At 35.9% G+C, this 20,754-nt stretch overlaps 1 protein-coding gene across 2 annotated transcripts in view; it reads left to right on the plus strand.

The window, feature by feature from the left end:
- LOC150105817 (uncharacterized) overlaps nt 1–20,454 on the plus strand; it is a 184,433-nt gene extending 163,979 nt beyond the window's left edge. For both annotated transcript variants that reach the window (XM_090394358.1, XM_090394359.1), the window contains exons 11-13: nt 8,254–8,304; nt 16,124–16,209; nt 19,408–20,454. In XM_090394358.1, the coding sequence (XP_090250484.1) occupies nt 8,254–8,304; nt 16,124–16,209; nt 19,408–19,656 (386 nt within the window). In that variant the 3' untranslated portion in view covers nt 19,657–20,454. The remainder of the gene's footprint in view (nt 1–8,253; nt 8,305–16,123; nt 16,210–19,407) is intronic.
- Nucleotides 20,455–20,754: the final 300 nt, after the last annotated feature.

Below are 20,754 nucleotides of genomic sequence, written 5' to 3' on the forward strand. Positions count from 1 at the left end.
ACTGTATTAGTAAAAACCTATACTGTATCACTATCACACAGTTTCAGCTGTGTGATAGTGATGGAAGAACAACAGGTCATCCCTGAAAATTAAAGAAGAGTGTGGTTAATAAGGTTGTGAGAACAAGGTTTTTTGCCTGGAGGGTGGTGAATGAGTGGAATTCATTGCTGACTTAGTTGTGAGCTCTTCATCTGTAAATGAATTCAAGAAGAGATATGACATATTGTTTTGCTAGTTTGGGTCTCCCGCGATGAGTCTGCTGACTCCATGGAGATACCCGTAATAATAATAATATTACTTCCTGGGTGTTCGCCCTCCCAAGTATTAACTGGGCACTTAATAATGTTGACTTCAGTGATCAGACAAGAACTGATAATTTCAACCAGATCTGGACATGACAGAGAACTTAGTGAAATGTAAGATTTAAACAACAAAACTATTAAATAGATTAATCTCTCATAATTTTTAATTAGTAGTAATATTTTTGGTTTAGTATCAAGGCCATTTTCTGCGATAATGGGTTACAGTAGGTGACAGAATGGAATAAAATATTTAAGTGTAAATATAGCAATAAGGCATGTGATGCAATTTTATTATTTTGTACTAGTGAGCTATTTCTAGCATGTCAACACACAAAGGATTTGAATAGGCATTATAGCCAAAGAATAATGGTTACCAGCTGGTTGTAGAGCATAGATGAGCAGTATTATTTAATTAAGGCCAGCATTGATTTGTTAAGGGTGCTCTTCTTTCAGTAATCTGGTTGCCTTTCGTAATCAAGTAACAAGAGGAGTGGATGAGGGGAAAGCACCTAAAGACATTCACAAACATCCATGCCTATGGCAGGATTCAAACCCACAGCTTGTTGTCTGGAGACCGGACTGTGCTAACTCGTCCAACCAGACCAGAAATTTATACCAAAGAGAGAAAAATTATCCATTCCAAAATATCTGTTACAATTTGTAATAAACAAAGTTGCAAAATTTGTAATAAACAAACACTGTTTCAGAGAAATTAATGAAATGTAAGATGATAAAAAGAACAAAATTGTTAAATAGCTTAATCTTACATAATTTTTAATTATTGGCAGTATTTTTGGCTTAGTATAGACCATCTTCTGTGCAGTAACAGGTTACGGTAGGTTATAGTAAGTCAAAATAAACAGAATGGAATAAAATGTTTAAATATCATGAAGGGAAAAAAGGGAGGAGGAGTGCTATTGATGATACAAGGGAGAGATGCAAGAGGGGAAATAGTGGCAATGGTTTTGAGGCACTATGGTGTGAGAAGATAGAGGTGAATAGAATGAAATACTTAGTTGGATGTTGATATAAACCTGGTAATGTGGATGTTAGTGACCATGAAATGTATAATCAAATTAGCCAAGCAAATAAGAAAAGGGTGATCATCATTGGAGATTTTAATTATGGCAATATAGATTGGAATGATGAGATAGCAACTGGAAGTAAAGAAAATGAATTTCTTGAGTTTTCGAGGGACAACTACCTCAGGCAGTTGTCTCTCAGATTTAATCATCTCATCAGAGGATGTTATTATAAATGAGGTGCCTAATCATCCTCCAGTTGATGAGAATGTCCATGAAGTGATTACCTGTGTGGTTGCCAGCAGTATGAGGACTTCTGTGAGGAAAGGGTATATGTGGAACTACAAGACTGGTGATTATGAGAAGCTCAGGAGACAGTGTGCAGGTGTAGCATGGATTGAAAAGTTGGCTGAAAAGGAGATGAATGCTGCTTGAATGATATTCAAGACCTATCTAGTAGAAGCAATGTCTAAATATATTCTAAGGGTTAGAAGGTTAAATAAAGTAGGTGTGAAATGGATATGGAAGGATGACATTGATTGGAGAAAATGGTATAAGAACAGTGCTGCAGAGGATATAGTCAAGATATTTAATGAGCAGTTCATAAAGGTCTTTCATACTTTTGAATGTGACATCATCATGGAGAGTTTGCAAGCAGTGGATGATGATGATGAGGAGGAAGAGGTATATGGGGGAATAAGCAACCTTGATGTTAATACGGCTGTGACTTGATAATATATCATCACATATTTTGAAGGAATGTGCCAGAGAGTTTACATCTGTCTTGACATGTTTTTTTAATATGAGTCTTGCACTGGGTTAAGTTCCAAAGGAGTGGAAGGAAGGCAAGATTGTGCCACTTCATAAGGGAGGCAACAGAATTCAAGCATCAAATTATAGGTCTATCTGTGTGCCAGTTGCTGGGTTAAAGTGTTGGAGAGGCTGGTGAGAACCAAGATCCAGAATTTTGTTGACAACAATGGTATTATCTTTGATGGACAGCAGAGATTTGCTAAAGGGAGATCATGTTTTAGTAATCTACTTACTTACTAAAATAAGGTGATGGATACACAGTAGTATACTTAGATTTTGCAAAGGCTGTTAGATTACTGCATGATAAGTATAGTCAAACTACAGCAGATAGGGTTGGATATTAGACCAGTGCATTGGATTGGAGATTGGCTATATGATAAGTATCAGCAGTTTGTGTAAGGCAAGGGGGGGGGAGCAATATCCCAGAAGAATAAAGTTACTAGTGGTATGCCTGAGGGGTATGTTTTAGGTCCATTGTGTTTAACCTGTATGTTAATGATATTGGCAAAGATTTGGATAGGGATATTCAGTTGTTTACAGACAATGCAAAGTTGGGATGAACTATGAGGAGTAGAACAAATGTTGTGGTCTTACAAGAAGACTTGAATAGATTGAGCAAATGGGCACCAGAGTGGGAATGCCAGTTCAATATTGCAAAATGTAAGATTTTAAAATTTGGTGCATATATATTGTTGGAGGTGGAGGAAATAAGCGAATAAGGAAATATATTGGGGTGATAGTGGATAAAGATCTAAGATTTAGAGGACATATTTCTAAAATTTTGAGGACAACGCAACGAATTCTGGAAATGATGCGGAGGACAATGACTGGTAGAAGTATGGAGATTCTTTTTCCATTGTATAAGGCCTTGATTAGGCCACATATGGACTACTGTACACAGATTTGGTCACCTGGTTTTCAGAAGGACAGAGATACTGGAAAGGGTCCATAGGCGATTGACTAAGGCAGTTTCTGATCTCTGGAATGTTGAATATGAGGAAGGCTGAGAAGATGCAATTTACATAGTCTAGTGGATAGTAGAAAGAGGGGTGATATGATAGAGACATGCAAGTTGGTAAGGTGTTATTATGGGATCAGTGTTGAAAAGGTTTTTTATAAAATGGGAGGGAAACAAGAGGTCATCCCTGGAGGGTGTGAACAAGAGGTGAGAAGCAGGTTTTTTGCATGCAGAGTTGTGAATGATTGGAATGCATTGCCTGAGAGTGTGGTATCTGCAGAGAATTCGAATGTGTTTAAGGCAGGGTATGATGAGCTGTGTGTATGACAAGGGGACCTCCTATATAAGTCTTTGACTCCTTGGGGTCTTAGGATAATAACAATAATGATAATAATAATATAATAATAATATGATGTAATTCCAATGATACTGGATTAGTGAGCTAGATTTAGAATATTATTAGAGTTTCATAAACAGATGATTTGAATGGTTGCTAGCTTGGTTGTAGAGCATAAGATTATGAGCAGATGAGAACAATATTATTTATGAGGATTGGCATGGATTTGTTAAAGGTGTTCTTTTTTTTAGTATTTTGGTTGCCTTGTATAATAATGTGACAAGAGCAATGGATGAGAGTAAGGTGTACACTGTCATTTTTCTGGATTTTGAAAAAGCATTATAGAGTGCTGTGTGATATTTAAGTTAGTTACAATGTGAGTTTAGATTAGTGAATTAGATTGGAAATTGGCTTTCTAGTAGATATCAGAATTATGAATAGGGAGGAGAGCAGTATCATGATGTAGGATAGTTACAGGTGGAGTTCTACAGGGTTCAGTACTACTGGGACTATTACTGTTCATTCTTTATGTCAATAATATTCACTAGATTACAGGGAGATATTTAGTGTTGTTTGCAGATTATGTGAAGCTTGAGAGGATTATTAGTAAGAGTGTTGATGCTATGGCCTTTCAGAAGGATTTGAGTAAGCTGAAAAGGTGGGTAAATAAATGAAGACATCAATTTAATACAGCTAAAGGTTACGTTTATGAAATTTGGGCATCCCTAGATGGGATGCTTCAATACTCACTTAATAGAGTATCTTAGGAGTGGAGGAAGCAAAGAATCTTTGGATGATAGTAGAATGAAATTTGAAGGTTCAGAAGACATTATTATTATTATTAACATTTGACCTCCATGGAGTCAGAGACTCATCGTGGGAGGTCACACTATTGCACACAATGCTCATCCAACCATTCCTTAAACTGATTCAATGTGTCTACACCACAACACACTCAGGCAATGCATTCCACTCACAAACCACCCTCCATGCAAAGAACCTACTCCTCCCACGATGAGTTTCTGACTCCATGGAGGTCAAATGTTAATAATAATAGTTAGGAGCAAGGGGCCATCACAGTTTCCAGTGATGGCCCCTTGTTCTACTCCATTCTCCCATTCTATGAAACATTTCTTCCATGTTGACCCAATAACAAGCCCTGACTACCTTATATGTCTCAATCATATTCCCCCCCCCTTCCTCCTATCCACGAGGCTCTGCAACTTACATTCTCTCAATCTGTCCTCATCTCCACATTCCAAAGACCACTGACTACTTTTGTGAATTTTCTCTGGACCCTTTCCAACATATCCTCGTCCATTAAAACCCGGGGACCAAATCTGAGAACAATAATCCATATGAGGCCTGATCAAGGCCTTATACAATGGAATTATAACCTTTCTATTTTGCATGTCAGGGTCCTCCACATCATTGCCATTATCCGATGTGATGTCTTCACCAGTTGTCAATGTGATCCCTGAATTTCAGGTCCTTGTACACCATCACTCCTAGATCTCTTATCTCCTCTACTTCCTTTAAGTTTCTCCACCAAGTGTATACTCTTTATCCCATCATTGCTTACCAAATCTCAAAATTCTTACTCTTTGTAACATTGAACTGATAGTTCCACTTAACCTTCCCATTCATGCAATCCATTTAAGTCCTCTTGTAAGACCATAACATCTGTTTGACTGCATTGCTCTCTCCAGTTTTGCATCATCTGCAAACAGCTGCATATCACTAATAAAACCCATCCCAATATCATTACCATACAAATTGAACAACAATGGTCCCCAAAACTAACCTCTGTGATACACCACTAGTGACCTTCCTCTTTTGGGATACTGCACCCCCATATACAACTTTCTGATACCTATCTGACAGTCACCCTGAAGCCTGAAGCACTCAGCGCGCTTGCACGTGGCCACAACTTCGCCATTGCTCCCAGAAAAATACCCAGTGAGGATATTATGATCCAGATCGAAAGGGGAATCCGCCACCTTCCACATCAAATCGCCAACAGTGTAAGACTGGATGTAGCTTGTGTCCTTTCCAACGTAAGACCACCAAAAACCAACATATCCAACAAGGAATTTAAAGCTCTACAGGAAATGAAGAATAATAAAGAATTAGTTATCACCAAAGCAGATAAGGGAATGCAACTGTAGTACTTAACCAAAAGGACTACAAAGGTAAGCTCAATGCTCTTCTATTAGATCAGGCTGCTTACCTCCCTATTGAATATAATCCCACCAACTCACAAATCAGAAAACTTCACAGGCTCCTTAAGAAAGTTACTTCTTGGCCTGTAGAAGTTACCAACAGATTAAAGCCGTTTAACTCTATAACCCCCGGTATTTACGGACTCCCAAAAATACATAAAGAAAATGTGCCATTACGTCCCATAGTGGATGGCATTGATTCCCCCACATACAAATTAGCTAAACATTTGGCCAAAGAGCTCACACACTATACTGGCAATACACCATCACACATAAAAAACTCAGCCCACTTCAAAGCCAGCATAGAAAACATTACACTCCAACATACTGACATAATGGTCAGCTTTGACGTCTCCTCCTTATTCACAAATATCCCAGTCAAGGAAACTTTAGAGCTAATCCAAGCTAAATTTTCTCCCGATATCTCAGCCCTATTTCAGTTCACAATGAACTTAGGCTATTTCGTTTGGCAGGGAAAATTCTACAAACAAATAGAGGGGACAGCCATGGGTTCACTACTCTCCCCACCCTTGGCCAATTTCTTTATGGAAACCTTTGAAGAAAAAGCCTTAGCCTCTGTCCCACAAAAACCAACCATATGGCTCTGCTACGTTGATGATGTGTTCGCTATTTGGCCACATGGCTCTGAAACACTCTTCTTCTTCCCTACACACCAACACTCCAGAATCAAGTTCACCCTGGAAAAAGAGGAAAACAACAGCCTCCCTTTCCTAGACACACTAGTCACCTGCCAGCCTGATGGAACCTTGGTTTTCTCAGTTTATAGAAAACCCACCCATACAGGCAGATACATTCACCAACAATCCCCCTCCCCCTCACAACAATATGGAGTGGTGAAAACACTATACAACAGGGCTAAACTAATCTGTTCTAACGACATGGTCCTAAACACTGAACTAAATCACATCCTCAACACTTTCTCAGCCAATGGCTACTCCCCCCCAAAAAAAAAAAATCCAAAAAATATTAAAACCTACAAACCACAGCCCCCCCTCCCCACCTCCCCTCCACAACAAAGATTACTCTAAATCTATCACCATTCCCTACATCCGAGGCACCTCAGAAAAAATTACAAAAATTTTAAAAAAACATGACCTCACCTCCTGTTACAGGCCTTACAGAAAATTGGCATCCCTTATCCACTCCAACAAAGACCAACCACTTCCCCTAGACCTACCTGGTGTGTACCAGGTCCCTTGCAGTTGTAAACTGTCGTACTTTGGCCAAACAGGCAGGACAGCGAATATCAGAATTTCTGAACACAAGGACTACATCCGGTTTCACAAGTACAGCCATTCTGGTCTTGCAGACCATGCTCTGGATATACGCCACAGAATACGGTGGAAGAAAGCTACAGTAATACACCGTAGCAAATACAAATTCGAAAGACTATTTATGGAATCAGCCTCAGCCCTAAGAAACTCCCCAAACCTCAACAAATTTGGTTGTATGTGACTGCCCCAAATTTGGGAGGCATACATCAGCAGACCTTCAGCCCAACGGCCAAGAACACCTACTTAGCCCGCTAGAGGGCACCATCAGGACTTCAAGGAGAACAATAGCTTCATATCTTCATTCTCAGTTACTGTGTTGTAGTGCCTGCGTGCACATGCCTTTTTCATAAGTTCCTTTTGAAAATGGCAACGTGACGTTGCCGAAATATCGGGGATATTTATTAAAGTATAATTTAATTTATATTTGGATCTATGTTGTTCAATTCCCTAAGTGATTTAGAAATAATGAGTCATAGTACTTTCCTGAACAATAATAATAATAATAATTACATCTAGAATTATCTTGAAGCATTTTTCATGTACTGAAATTCTCTGTTTCTTATTTTAGAAGTTGCTATACTCAAAATAGACTTGTGTAGTTACATCAGATACTGCTAACCATTATTTTATGCCCACAGAGAAAGGGAGAGGCCTTTCTGTTAAGGTGTGCTGACTTATTTCTGAACAGGAACCAGCTATTAATTTTTTAAACAGTTTTAAAACTTGAATTATGTTAATAAATTATATTCTTGCTTTCATTCAAACTTTGGCATAAGCAAATAATCGTTTTTAGAACTGAAATAAATTTTCATAATCATCTGTGCTGCATGATTTTCTTGCATAAATCGATTTTTTTAATGAAGAAAATTATTTTCTGTATTTTGGTTGAAAGGATTGATAATTTTTATATATAGTTAAATTTTCATGTTTGTGTGAACTGCATTACTAGATAAGTTTCATCGGTTAGCACTGTTTGTAATAGGCTATCATTGGCTTTTCCACACAATGACTGTTTGTATTATTGATTATAACTAGCATGATTCACTATTTATTAAAAAAAAAGTTATTGGTCAAATCCATACAAGTTGTTCATCAATTCAGTTGTCTTGAACATATACAAATTTTGGAAAAATAATCACAATCCTTGATGTGCAAGGTCTGCCAGAACTATCTGGCTCTTTATGAGCATTTTTCCAAGAATAAAAAACTCTTTGGCATGATAGATGGTTGAAAAATGATGTAATTTTAAGATAATTGGTCTTAGTAATTAATGGTAACAATAATAATAATATTTTCTACTGCAGGAACAAACAACAGAAAATGCCAAGAAGAAATAGTCAGGAGAAAGCAGCATGGTAATTGGATTTTTTTATATATCTTTATTTTTTGTTTTGTCTCAGTCATAGATCATTCAGTCATTCCAGATTTATTGAATTATGATTTGAATTTTTATGAGGTAATCTGATGCAATGTTACATCTTGGAAAATGACAATAACTACTTATGTAGTTAAATATAATAGTTAGATAAAAATTTGACCGACATAAAAAAAAGTTCATTTTTAAAAGATTTTTAATGCAATGCATGATGAGTGTAAATAGAGGAATAATTTTTATTGTTGTTGTTAGGCCCTATTTTATTATTTTTTAATATAACTGTTCTATTTTTCATAATTACATAAATGTATGTTTTTTATCATAGCATAATGTTATTTAATTACTTTCAAAAAACAAGTCTAATCATTTTCTATAAAATAGTGTAAAAAAAAAGTACCTGTGGCTTAGCTAATACTGTTATTCTGAGTCAGTTTCTTTAGTAACGTGGTACTTTTGCCGGTGGTCTTTATCGCGGTTATCAGGGATTGTTTTATGCACTGTTTGACATGACTAAATAGTACTGCACAAGGTGAATACAGATGTTTATGAACTTGTAAATGATTAGTCATGTATGAATGGTGTGTATGGTCAAATGGGATGGGGTGGGGTATAGAATTTTGTTTACAGACATTCAGAATATTTATAAATTGTTATTCACTTTGACTAGACAGGTAGAAATGAAGGATATCAGAAAATCAGCAACATTCATATCAACTAAGCTGATATGAATACTTGACATTGATTATCACTGTTATTAATTGTTTAAAGACAGCTCGGTCTAGCTCACCCTAGAACTAATCCTAGCACACCACTGGTTATGATGAATACTTTTATAGGCAATTATGCATTCATTTGGTAGTATAAAAAAGAAAATGGAAAATCAGTCCATTGTGGAGAATGCCTATTGCATACAAATTAAAATGAGTACTGTGTGACCAGAGATGCGAGACCCCCTCGACACTTCTGTGCATGGCAAAAGGCAAATCCATTCCGATAATAGGGTAATCAATGTATTTCGTGGGATGAGTGTTTATTATTATACATCGGAAAATTAGCTTTTCTTTTATGAAAATTCTAGTTTTTAAAGTGGTAATTATTTTGCTTGCACAACAGTTGGAAAATTTTACGTATAAAGCATGTGATTTCACGTGTTGGTAACGAATTCGTACATTGCCTTATTCCTTTCTCCCATTCAACAAGAATTGACTCTTTTTGGCACATTGATTTTACACATTTACCTCATTCAGATTTATTCTTCTCATTTACTGTCCGACCACAAAAAATCATCATTATTGGCTTGACAGCTCTGCATGGGGACCTGGCCTTCCTCATTGTTTATTGCTAAAACATGCCTACAGTTTTTCACTCTCAGAGTTTTAATATCTTGGGTCACTCCATCTTTCCATCTTAATTTACGTCTAATTTTCCTTTTCCTGCTTGTCTGATATTGAACAATTACATGATAAAATTTGGCTCAAAATAAATAGAGAAAAAACAAAAATAATGATGAATAAATACATAAACCATAGAACTGTCAAAGCTGAAACCATGAAATAGAACAAGTTAACTCATATGTATATTTGGGCTGAGGATTTCCAAAGAAAAGAAATTGAACAAGGAATTCAACTTGGATGGATGGTTTATGGGAAAATGAGAGACATATTCAGAAGTGACATCCCTATGAATCTAAAAAGGAAAGCTTTCGACCAGTGCATACTTCCTGTCCTAACATACGGAGGAGAAATATGGACTTTAACAGAAGTCCTAAACAAAAAGCTGAGAACAACACAACATCGCATGGAGAGAAGTATGCTAAAAATAACATTAACAGATAGGAAGACAAATACCTGGATAAGATCTCAAACAGGTGTCATGGATATTGTAAAATACATTAAACAGGCTAAGTGGAGATGGGCTGGTCATATTGCCAGATGCAGTATGTTTATTGCATGATGGGAGATGGACTAGAAAAACAACAGAGTGGAGACCAATGGATGGAGCAAGACAAAGAGGAAGACCGAGAAGAAGGTGGAGGGATGAACTGGAACAAATTGCAGGAGTGAGATGGATGGGAGAGGCAGAAAACCGAGTGGTCTGGAAAACCATGGAGGAGACCTTCGTCCAACAGTAGACAGAACCAAACGGTTGAAGAAGAAGAAGAAGAAAATAGTTCATGGTTATATCTCTTCCCCCACACATTCTCTCTACTGCTTCAAAAATGCATCTGAGAACAATTCTTTCAAATAAATGTGATTTTGATAATATCCTGGTTTTAGAGGTATGTGATAATACTGTTCTTTAAAAGTATTTTGCATATCATTTTTGTTTTCCTTGAGATCAGGTGACCTTTAAGTGTTTTGCAAGTCCATGGAAACATCTGTTCCAGAAAAAATACATTTTTTGAATCTCAACATTGGCATTTTTACAGTTAATCTATGATCCCAACTTTGGATGGACCATCATAAACATTCCTAGTTTGTGCTGATGGTTTAGTCATCTTCATTGCTTTCAAAAACACAGTTTTGTCTGTTTTCTTGCAAAAACAAAACCTTAGTTCTTCTCCACTTACCTTTGATAAAGCTCAATAGCCAAAATCAGATCTCTCTTCTCAGACTAACTATTATTCCTAGCCTTTCCTGGCACAAGCATAATCACTTCTATGGCATTCTCTGCTTCCAAAACACTAGGCATTCTTCTTTCATACTTTTCATCTGTTCTATTACTTATTCTGTACAAATCTCAAATCTGCCCAACCTTCAGACACTTCTCTCACATTTGGGATGGCACACCTGAGATCTCTAAAAATTCTTGATGCTGTTCAGACAAAAGTTGTTTGGTTGATTGAATGATGACCCCCCCCCCCTTTTCTCATAGGCACTCTTCAGCCACTGTCTCATAGATGGTCGGTTTATGTATTGAGTCTCTTCTACAGATATTTTCATATGTACTGCTGCTGCTGAGCAGAATTAACATCCATTATGTCTCCCATTTCTGCCAAACCTACAGAAATACGAGCAACAGCTGCCCAACATCCTTTGAATTGCTGACTCACTGAACTTACTACTCCCATCATCTTTTATTCCATTTATCTCAGTTCTGTGGAATTGCCTTCCTCATGAAATATTCCCCAAGGACTACAACTTCCAGCTGTTTAAGAAGAATATTATTATTTCGGTAACCTCCATGGAGTCAATAGATCATCATCATGAGAGGCCCACTCAACCAGAAATATGTCTAGCATAATGAACTTTGAAGTTATTTACACTCCCTGCATTCATAATACACTCTGGCAATGCATTCCACTCACCAACTGTTCGCATAAAAAATTTACTCATGCCCTTCTTTACCACATCTTTATGCAACTTCTAGGGATGGCCTCCTCTTCTTCCCATTGTAACATCCACTCTTTTTAAGATCTCGAATCTCATCTACTTTCTTAAGTACAGCTCCACCAATACAGTACATAGTCTTATATCTCTGTCCCCAAAGTGTAACACCTTGCATTTATTAATATTAAAACTACAACCCCACTCATCTGTCCAAGCTAAAATTCCTATTCAAATCTTCCTGTAGAGAAGTCACATCAGCAATAGTCCTGACAATTCTACCTAACTTTGCATCATTACCAAACATTTGATGATCTCCAGTCAATCCACATGAAATATCATCATCATCATCATCAAATTCCTGCCATGTACCCTCAAGGGGTGTACAGGACATGATAGTATTACATGAAAAATTTACATCATTACTATCTTCCTATCTACAATTTTCCTCCAAATCAGTCTGTTACTTGTCAAGACTCCAATATTATCAAATCTTATATTTCTGTCATCTAAGGCACTTTGTACCGTATCAATCCACTTATATCTTGGTCTTCCTCTGGGTCATTTTCCTGCCAACCTTGCAGAGAACACTTGTTTTGCCAATCTTTCCTCGCCCATTCTGTTTAAATGACCACACCACCTGAGATTAGCTCTGCTAATGCATTCCTGGATGCTGACAATGTCAAGTTCTTTCCTAATATCCTCATTTTTAATAAGATATTGCCATTGATGCCATCTGTTCACGCTTCTAATCTTTCTCAGGAGGTCTCTAGTCTTTGGTCAAGTGTTTTACTTCTGACCCAGCTCTCAGATCCATAAGTTAAAACTGGTTTGAACACTGTCTTGTATACAACTAATTTAGTGTTCCGACTAATTTCTCTCGTATTCCATATGAATTTATTCAATTGACTTCCTACCATACCAGCTTTATTGATTCTGTTGTCTATTTCCATATTTAATTTACCATCTTTACTAAAAATCGTGCCTAAGTAGCTGAAATGTTTTACTTGTTCCACAGGTTCTCCGTTCACAATGCAGTTGACATTTTCAACGATTCTGCCTATTTTCATTGTCTTTGTCTTTTTATTGCTGACCTTTATACCATATCTATTACAACAGTTATTCAATTTAGTCAAGGAATCTTGCAACTCGTAGCAGATTTATTGATAAGTATAACATCGTCTGCATAAAGCAAAGAGCTGACATTAACATCTCCAATTTTGATATCATGTTTAATACCACTTTCCTTCATAATGTGATCCATATAGATAATGAATAACAGAGGGGATAATGTACATCCTTGTCTCACACCAGATTTAACATTAAACCATCTTCCTGTACTTCCATCAATTCTAACTGCTGACTTACAACTCAAATAAAGACTAAGTATTGCTTCAGATAATGCCCCATTGACACCATATAACTGTAGCGTATTGAATAGCTTCTCTCTTGGCACCTTATCATATGCCTTTTCCAGCTCTACAAAACTCAAATAGAGATCTTTGTTATATTCCCATGATTTCTCCACTATTTGTCGTAAAGTGAAGATCTGATCCTGACAGCCTCTGTTTGGCCGGACTCCAGCTTGTTCTTCACCAAGCTTTTCTTCTACAATTCTTCTCAACCGTTTCTCAAGTATACTTGCATATATCTTGCCAGGAACACTCGTAGGGAAATACTTCTGTAATTCTCACATTCAGTTTTATTTCCCTTTTTATATATGTACTATGAGAGCTCTACTCCAATCATCGGGAATTCGTCCCTCTGTCCAGGCCTTCTGAACTATGCAGTGCAGCCACTGCAAGAAATATCATTAACAACTTAAACAGTAAGGGCTCAAGAACAGAACCCCGAAGCACACCACTGGTCACCTTCCTTTTCTGAGACATTGCTTCAAGTTGTAACATGTTTTAAAGATTTAATAAATCTATTTTTGCATCAATAAATTATTTTTTATTTTTCTATTCAAAATGTAATATGAACATATGCACACTGAAAAGAAAATGCAAGATTTTTTGTCCACAATCTTTTGTAGTGCATTTTTTTCCCCTTGCCAAGAAATTTGGGGCCCCACATTCGTCTCTTGCACATGGTTCTGCAAAATATGTCGCTGGGACTGAGATGTGTAATTCAGACTTATAAGTTGATATGAGGAGTTCATCAGAAAGAGTGGAGATATTGCACAGGACATTAGATGATGGAAGAATACAAAATTATCTCTGAAAAGTGTACAAGTATGTTATGGGCAAGGGAATAAGAAAATTTTTTGAATGGAGAGTGATGGGTGGGTTGCATGTATTGCTAGTGTGGATACATGAGTGTACTGATAATGAAAGTGTTCGAGATGAAGTATGATAAGTCAGTGATTTTTTCGTATGTTAGTACTCATTTTCTTTTCAAAAAAGATTTGAAAAGAAAATGTAAAAAAATTATTTAGTTCTAATTTTTACTTCATAGTTGGATGAAGTTTTTGGAATAAGAACAGCAAATTAAGTACATAACACACAGTTTATTAAGAATACATTTATTCTACAAGTATATCAAAAAATAAGTAAAATGTATTTTATTAATTTTAAATAATTTTAATAAAAATTCTATATAACATATATAAAAATATATTTATATAAAAAATAATTATGTTGTAAATATCTTGACAGTGAAAAATGTAAATTTCATTAAATAACTAACCTTATAATTTTATAAATAACTAAGCTTATTGCCGGCCTGGTTGGCCGAGTGGTTAGCGTATCTGCTCTCCAACCAAAAGGCTGCTGGTTCGAATCCCACCATGGGCATGGATGTTTGTAATTTTCTGTGAAAGTGGTAGTGGGCAGTAGATGGCATTGGTTTAGATGATGATGGTAGTTGCGCTTGGTGGAGACAGAGAGTAGGTGCCCTCTCTTAATGAGTCTTTGGACTCCCTGGAGGTGTCACATAATAATAATAATTATTATTATTATTTACATAGGCAAACATGTAAAAAAATTACTGAGTATTACAAAGCTTTTAATGTGCTACATATGTCGCATCTTACTATTAATAAAGGTACTAAAAGTGATAGGTGCTGTAGTGCACTGAAAAAGGATTCCCATTGAGTCTAGTAATTCTATGGAAGTTTAGAATTAATACTAATTGTTATTCTTGACAACCATGGAGTTGCAAGACTCATCATGGAAGATCAATACAAAATCTATCGCACCACTCCTTAAACTCATCCACCATTTGCACTTCCACTGCCCTCTTAGGCAATGCATTTCATGCTCCTGCCATTCTCCATGCAAAAAACTTACTTCTTACCCTTTAACTCACTCTTTCCTTTGGTTAAATTCTAAACGAATAAGCTCTGGGGCACTCTTTAGAAACTACACTCAAACTGTCATTACAAACTCATTTTGTATTATCACTGTCATCCAAGTTCTTTTTCCGTTTAAAGAAGGTACCAATGTGCATATCCATAGTTGAAATAGTAGGCCTACATAAACACAAATATATTACACGATTTTCTTTGTGCTTCTCACAATCAAGAGCTCAGATAAACAACTGCTATTCTGCTGTTCTATTGTTGGTTCCTGACTATTGCCAACCAGAAAAGACAAAATATCGCTACGAGTCTCTCAAAATTCTGCTACACTACACTTCAATAATGTTTGCTTGTCAATCGCTGAAAGATAACACATTACAGGAAGCTCCAAACCTCCCTGTCCCTTTCATCACGCATTCGTAATCAGGCGACTGTTGATATTGACTTTATATTGTTAATTAATATAAATATAATTGTTGAATAATAACACCATAATGTAAGCATAATTACCGTAAAGGGAGAAAAGTCACAAAACAGAAAAATGTTCCAGGTCCAGGCCTGGTGCATAAAAATTTCCAGGGCCGGGCCCCGAAGAGTGCCAGCTGAATTTAACTACTGTTCCTTTTTCAACTTCCAGGGGATAGCCCCCCCCCCCACACACACACACCTTGTCTTTGTTCCTTCCACTTAGATTTGAAAAATCTCCTAGTATTAATCTGATAATAATCCTTCACCAGCTTAAATGTTTCACTCATATCTGGCCTTTTTCTTCTGTTCTCCAAACTCTGCAGTCTGCATGTCCTTTATCTATCATCATAATCAAACAGTACTGATATTATTTTCATTATCCATCTCTGTACCCTCTCCAAGATTACTTCATTCCCCTTCAAATCCTTATTTTAACTAGATGTTGTTAATGCCTGAACTAAATCAATCATGTTTACTTAAATGAATTTAAGTTATGCATATGCCTAAGTGTAAGTGAAAGTATAGCTCTATACTATTTAGTTATTTTTATCTTGTATATAACAACTATTTTATTTATCTTGTTTTACTGAATTAATACTAACAGCACTGTGGCATTCTGATATGCGACAGTTTTTGAAACTTCATTTTGTAATGTAGCACTTTAACCTAGTTTTCTTAAATGTACTTTTTTTGTTTTTCTACAGAAATGCTAATGGAAGAATTTCGTCAAGCACACAAAAAAATGTTTGGTAGTCAAGATGATGTTCTAGATGGCGAAGATGATGGAGAGGTGAGCTCATTTATCTTAGTGGGGTTGTTGCTCATCTCATATTTTATGTTATAATAAAAAAGGAACATTTAAAAATCTCATCTTTTATCTTTTTTTTTTATTTTTCAGTTTTTGGATATTAATATATAATTCATCTGACTGAAGGAGTATTGGATTGGGGATTATAGCATACAAAAATAACATACCCTTAAATATATTCATATGAGCTCATGTATGAGATATGATAGACTTTTTGTTGTTGTTGTCTAAGATGGACCAACTATTTTGGATTTTATGACTCCGTGTACGTCAGGAATAATAATAATAATGTAACTTTAAAAATAATAAAAAGATTATAAAGATTATGTTTTCTTTGTAGCTCATTCAATAATGTTAATGTGGAAAGAATTGGACTCAAATCCCATCTGTTATTATTATTACGGGGTATCTCCATGGAGTCAGTACTCATCGCGGGAGACCCAAACTATCAAAACAATATCTATCATATCTCTTCTTGAATTCATTTACAGACGAAGAACTCACAATTGAGTCAGGCAATGCATTCCACTCATTCACCACCCTCCAGGCAAAAAACCTCGTTCTCACACCTTTGTTGACCACACTTTTCCTTAATTTCCAGGGATGACCTCTTGTTCTTCCATCACTTTCACAAAGCTGAAACATTTCCCCTGCATCAATCTTATAAAAACCTTTTAGTAATTTAAATGTTTCTATCATATCCCCTCTTCTCTGCCTATCAACCAACTTCTGCAATCCACAAGCTCTCAATCTATCAATGTAGGGAGCATTTTTTACATCACTCACCAACTTAGTCACTCTCCTCTGAACCCTCTCCACAACCTCTTCATCTCCAAGGAATCCAGGTGACCAGACCTAAGCACAGTAATCCAAATGTGGAAGTATCAATGGGAATAATAACCTCTTTATCTCTGGATGTTAGTGTGTTCCTCAATAACCAAGTAATCCTATGTGCAATCTTGGGCACCTTAGCAATGTGTCCCCTGAACTTCATCTCCCTATCCACCAACACCCCTAAGTCCCTAGCCTCATCAATCTCTTGGAATACTGTTCCATCAATGTAGTACACAGCTGGTAATCTTTTAATCCCAAAATGCATAACTTTACACTTTTCCACATTGAACTGACATCCATTACCTTTTGCCCATTTTGCCAGTTTATTTAAATCATCCTGCAAACTCTCAACATCAGCTTGATTTTTTATTGCACTACCCAACTTTGGATCGTCAGCTTGATTTTTTATTGCGCTGTTTTTTATTACTCACACCTCCTCTTGTTCTATTAACCTTATATTCATGGTGGTTAATTAGTAGCTGTGCTCATCTGTCAATACAGATGAGAGCCAGAATATCAGTTTCATTTCTTATAACTCTCATTCCAACTTTGTATTATTTGCAATCTTCATTTAAATCCAGAGGTGTAGCATTGGGGGGGGGGGGGTTGCCCCAGGTGGCACTTTGAACATTTGCAGTTAATTCTAAAATGCAGTCTCAAGAACTCATTTCCGAGAGGAGTTTTTCTAAATAAAATTAAGAATTACCTACATTATTATGAAATAGACTTTGCCAATATCATCGACGATTTTGCTAACAGAAAAGCAAGAAAAATAAAATTTTAGAATGTTGAAATTAAAGTTTTACTTCAAAAATAAACATAGTGTTTTAATTTATTTCCCTATACGTCGTTTTGACTTTTTGTAGTATTTTTGGTGTGTATGTATTGAGAGGGGCGGCAAACTCAGGGACCACCACCCCGGGCAGCAAAAGCTCTAACTACACAACTGTTTAAATCTCTTCCAGAATTATTAACAGACCCTTGTGGTCTGTTTATTCTTTATGGGATACTGTTTCCCCATATGCAGCTCACTGATGCTTATCAGACAAACAGCTGATTTGTATCTGTTAATCAACTGATGGATTTGTTTGGAAATTGACAGACAGAAAAAAAAGTTGTGCATGCAAGAGCAGTATCATGGAGGAGGGAGGTAAGAAGTGTTGTACAGAACTCAGTACTAGAGCCATTATTATTATTCAATCTTTCTGGTAATATTGTGAGCAGATTGTATGAAGATCTTCTGCTGTTCGAAGATCATAAAAACTAGATAGAATCCCGTGTGTGGGCTAGATTTTTTGCTTGGAGAGTGGTGAACGAATGGAATGAATTGCCAGAATTAGTTTTAAGTGCCCTGACAGCAAATGAATTTAAGGAGAGGTATGATAGTTACTGTGTGTATTAGGGCTAGTGTGTGCCTCCCATAATGAGTCCTCCAACTCCATGGAGATACTCATATAATAATAATTATTAATATTATTAGGATTGGTGCTAATGTAGTTCTCTTCAGGAGAATTAGAATTAGCTAGAGATGTGGAAAATTATCAGGAATGACAGCTTAATGTAGATAAGTGTTAAGGTTTGAACTTGAGGATCCATTTCTGTTAGTGAGATGAGACTATTCTGGAGAAAGTGGAGAAGACAAGGGAACTTGGTGTAGTGATAAAGTTGGAAGTTGGGGAACATTGCAAAGGTGGTGGTAGATTGCTGTAACATTGAGAATGACAGTAATCAGCAAAGATAATCGAGTGATGGTTCAGCCTTATTTTCTAATCAAACTAGATCTGGTTGCTTGGATTTCTAGAAGATGAAGACATGGAATAAATTCCTTGCTGACTAACCTTTTACCCACATTTCCCCCCCCCCCACACACACACACCCTTTCTATCTTGCTTATTTATCTCATTAATTTACATTCCTCATCTTGTGCTCAAGTATAGTTAGTATTCTGGAATTCTGATATTATCTTTGTTACTCACATACCTGCATACCTACCTACCTACTGCATTATTTTCTGATTCCTCTTACCCTTGAAACCCCACAAGGAGTAAGAGGAATTCATGTACACAATGCTTTTCACTGTACTATTTGAAGTCTAACTTTCCTATCATCTCCTTTAGATAACTTGCCTTTCTCAATTTCCAGCTGTGCATTCCTAGCAGTTTAATTTACTCTCCAGGACCTGCCATTTAAATCCAAAATGTAAAACTTTGAATCTAGAAAAAGTGAACAGATAACCATCTCCTCATGTTCATTATTATATATTATTTAGATATTTAGTAAAGAGCAGTGTAGAAGCAAATATAACTACCATATTTTTAAACCGTAACTATTCATATTTTTTTCTAGTTGACTCTGAGTAGACCATCAACATCAAAACAGTCTTCTACAAGGCTTAAGAGTAATTCTCATCAACTTTCCTATGAAAATTCAACACTTCAAGAGGATGATAGTCTAACTAGCAATGGCAGTGTATCATTCAGAATAACCTATGAACCTGATATTCTACCATCTAGGAAACCTTTCTGTGAAGGTCGGCAGTCTTGTTCTGAACCAAGCAGTTTCGTTGAAATCTCTCCTTGGAATACACGTTTGTAGAAGTGAGGAAAAGAAACACAGAGAGAGAGAGATGTTCATATTAAGTAATGTCGACAATTATTATTGTATATTTTTGTGAGGCATATCTTGTATGTTTACAAAAAATATATATCTCGCTGTTTTCAGTTAAAGATCTGTATATTTAGAGTAATATAAATGTTACATATATATTATAGAGATATATACTGTTATACAATATAGGAAAATTTTAAAATCTGATATTTTACTATTATGTACAAATTTAAAATGTAAATAAATGCTAGTTAGCTAAGATTAATAAAATATAATAAACTGTTTTGCAAATTTAAAAGATTTCTGATAGTAATCTAACAAATTAATCTTCCATTTAAATTTCCTAATAGATATTTTGTGTAAAAGTTTGGCAGCTGATTTCCATATATGTTATATAGATATATAAATAAATAAATAAATAAATAAATATATATATATATATATATATATATATAAATAAATAAATATATATATATATATATAGCCAGAATTTGTATATTTAGCCTTCTTTTCTGTGTGTTGAAGTCTTGTGCAAAAGTTGTTGAACAACCAAGCAGTGTATTATTAGTATCATTCTCTTAATGTGCCCTACTAAATTTTCTCACCCCAAAGCCATTTGGCATATCATCCATGGTCTAGTTCGTTCGTTCATGTACATTTGTTGTGTACTAAATGTGTAAATATTAGTTGACGTTAGTTATATGTACTTCTGTCTTGAACCACAAAACTTCTATCGCTGTGAAAATAAACCATTGAAATATCAAAACTATAATAGTATTACTTCTGATGAAGCTGGTGTCTTTGCCATATCAGATATTTGTAAGATGTCATTGTTTTGTATGATTATCTTCCTATGTAGGTTTAAATGTACAATTTATATAAAACAAGTCGATGCAACAGATCCCTTTGATAAAGTTACAAAGTCAACTGGCTGCACTGAAAGATGTTCAGTGATACATCCATACTACAGAGGGATATGAGCCTCTCTCCACTGTAAGTTACAGCATCCACTGATAGTTTCACATTGTTCAACTAAAAATGCAATAACAGTATTACCAATCCCCTCTGTTTCCATCATGATAACAT

This window comes from Typopeltis vanoorti, chromosome 6 (assembly GCF_054136105.1).
Source record: "Typopeltis vanoorti isolate ZY-2024b chromosome 6, IOZ_Tvanoo_1.0, whole genome shotgun sequence".
Classification (NCBI taxonomy): domain Eukaryota; kingdom Metazoa; phylum Arthropoda; class Arachnida; order Uropygi; family Thelyphonidae; genus Typopeltis; species Typopeltis vanoorti.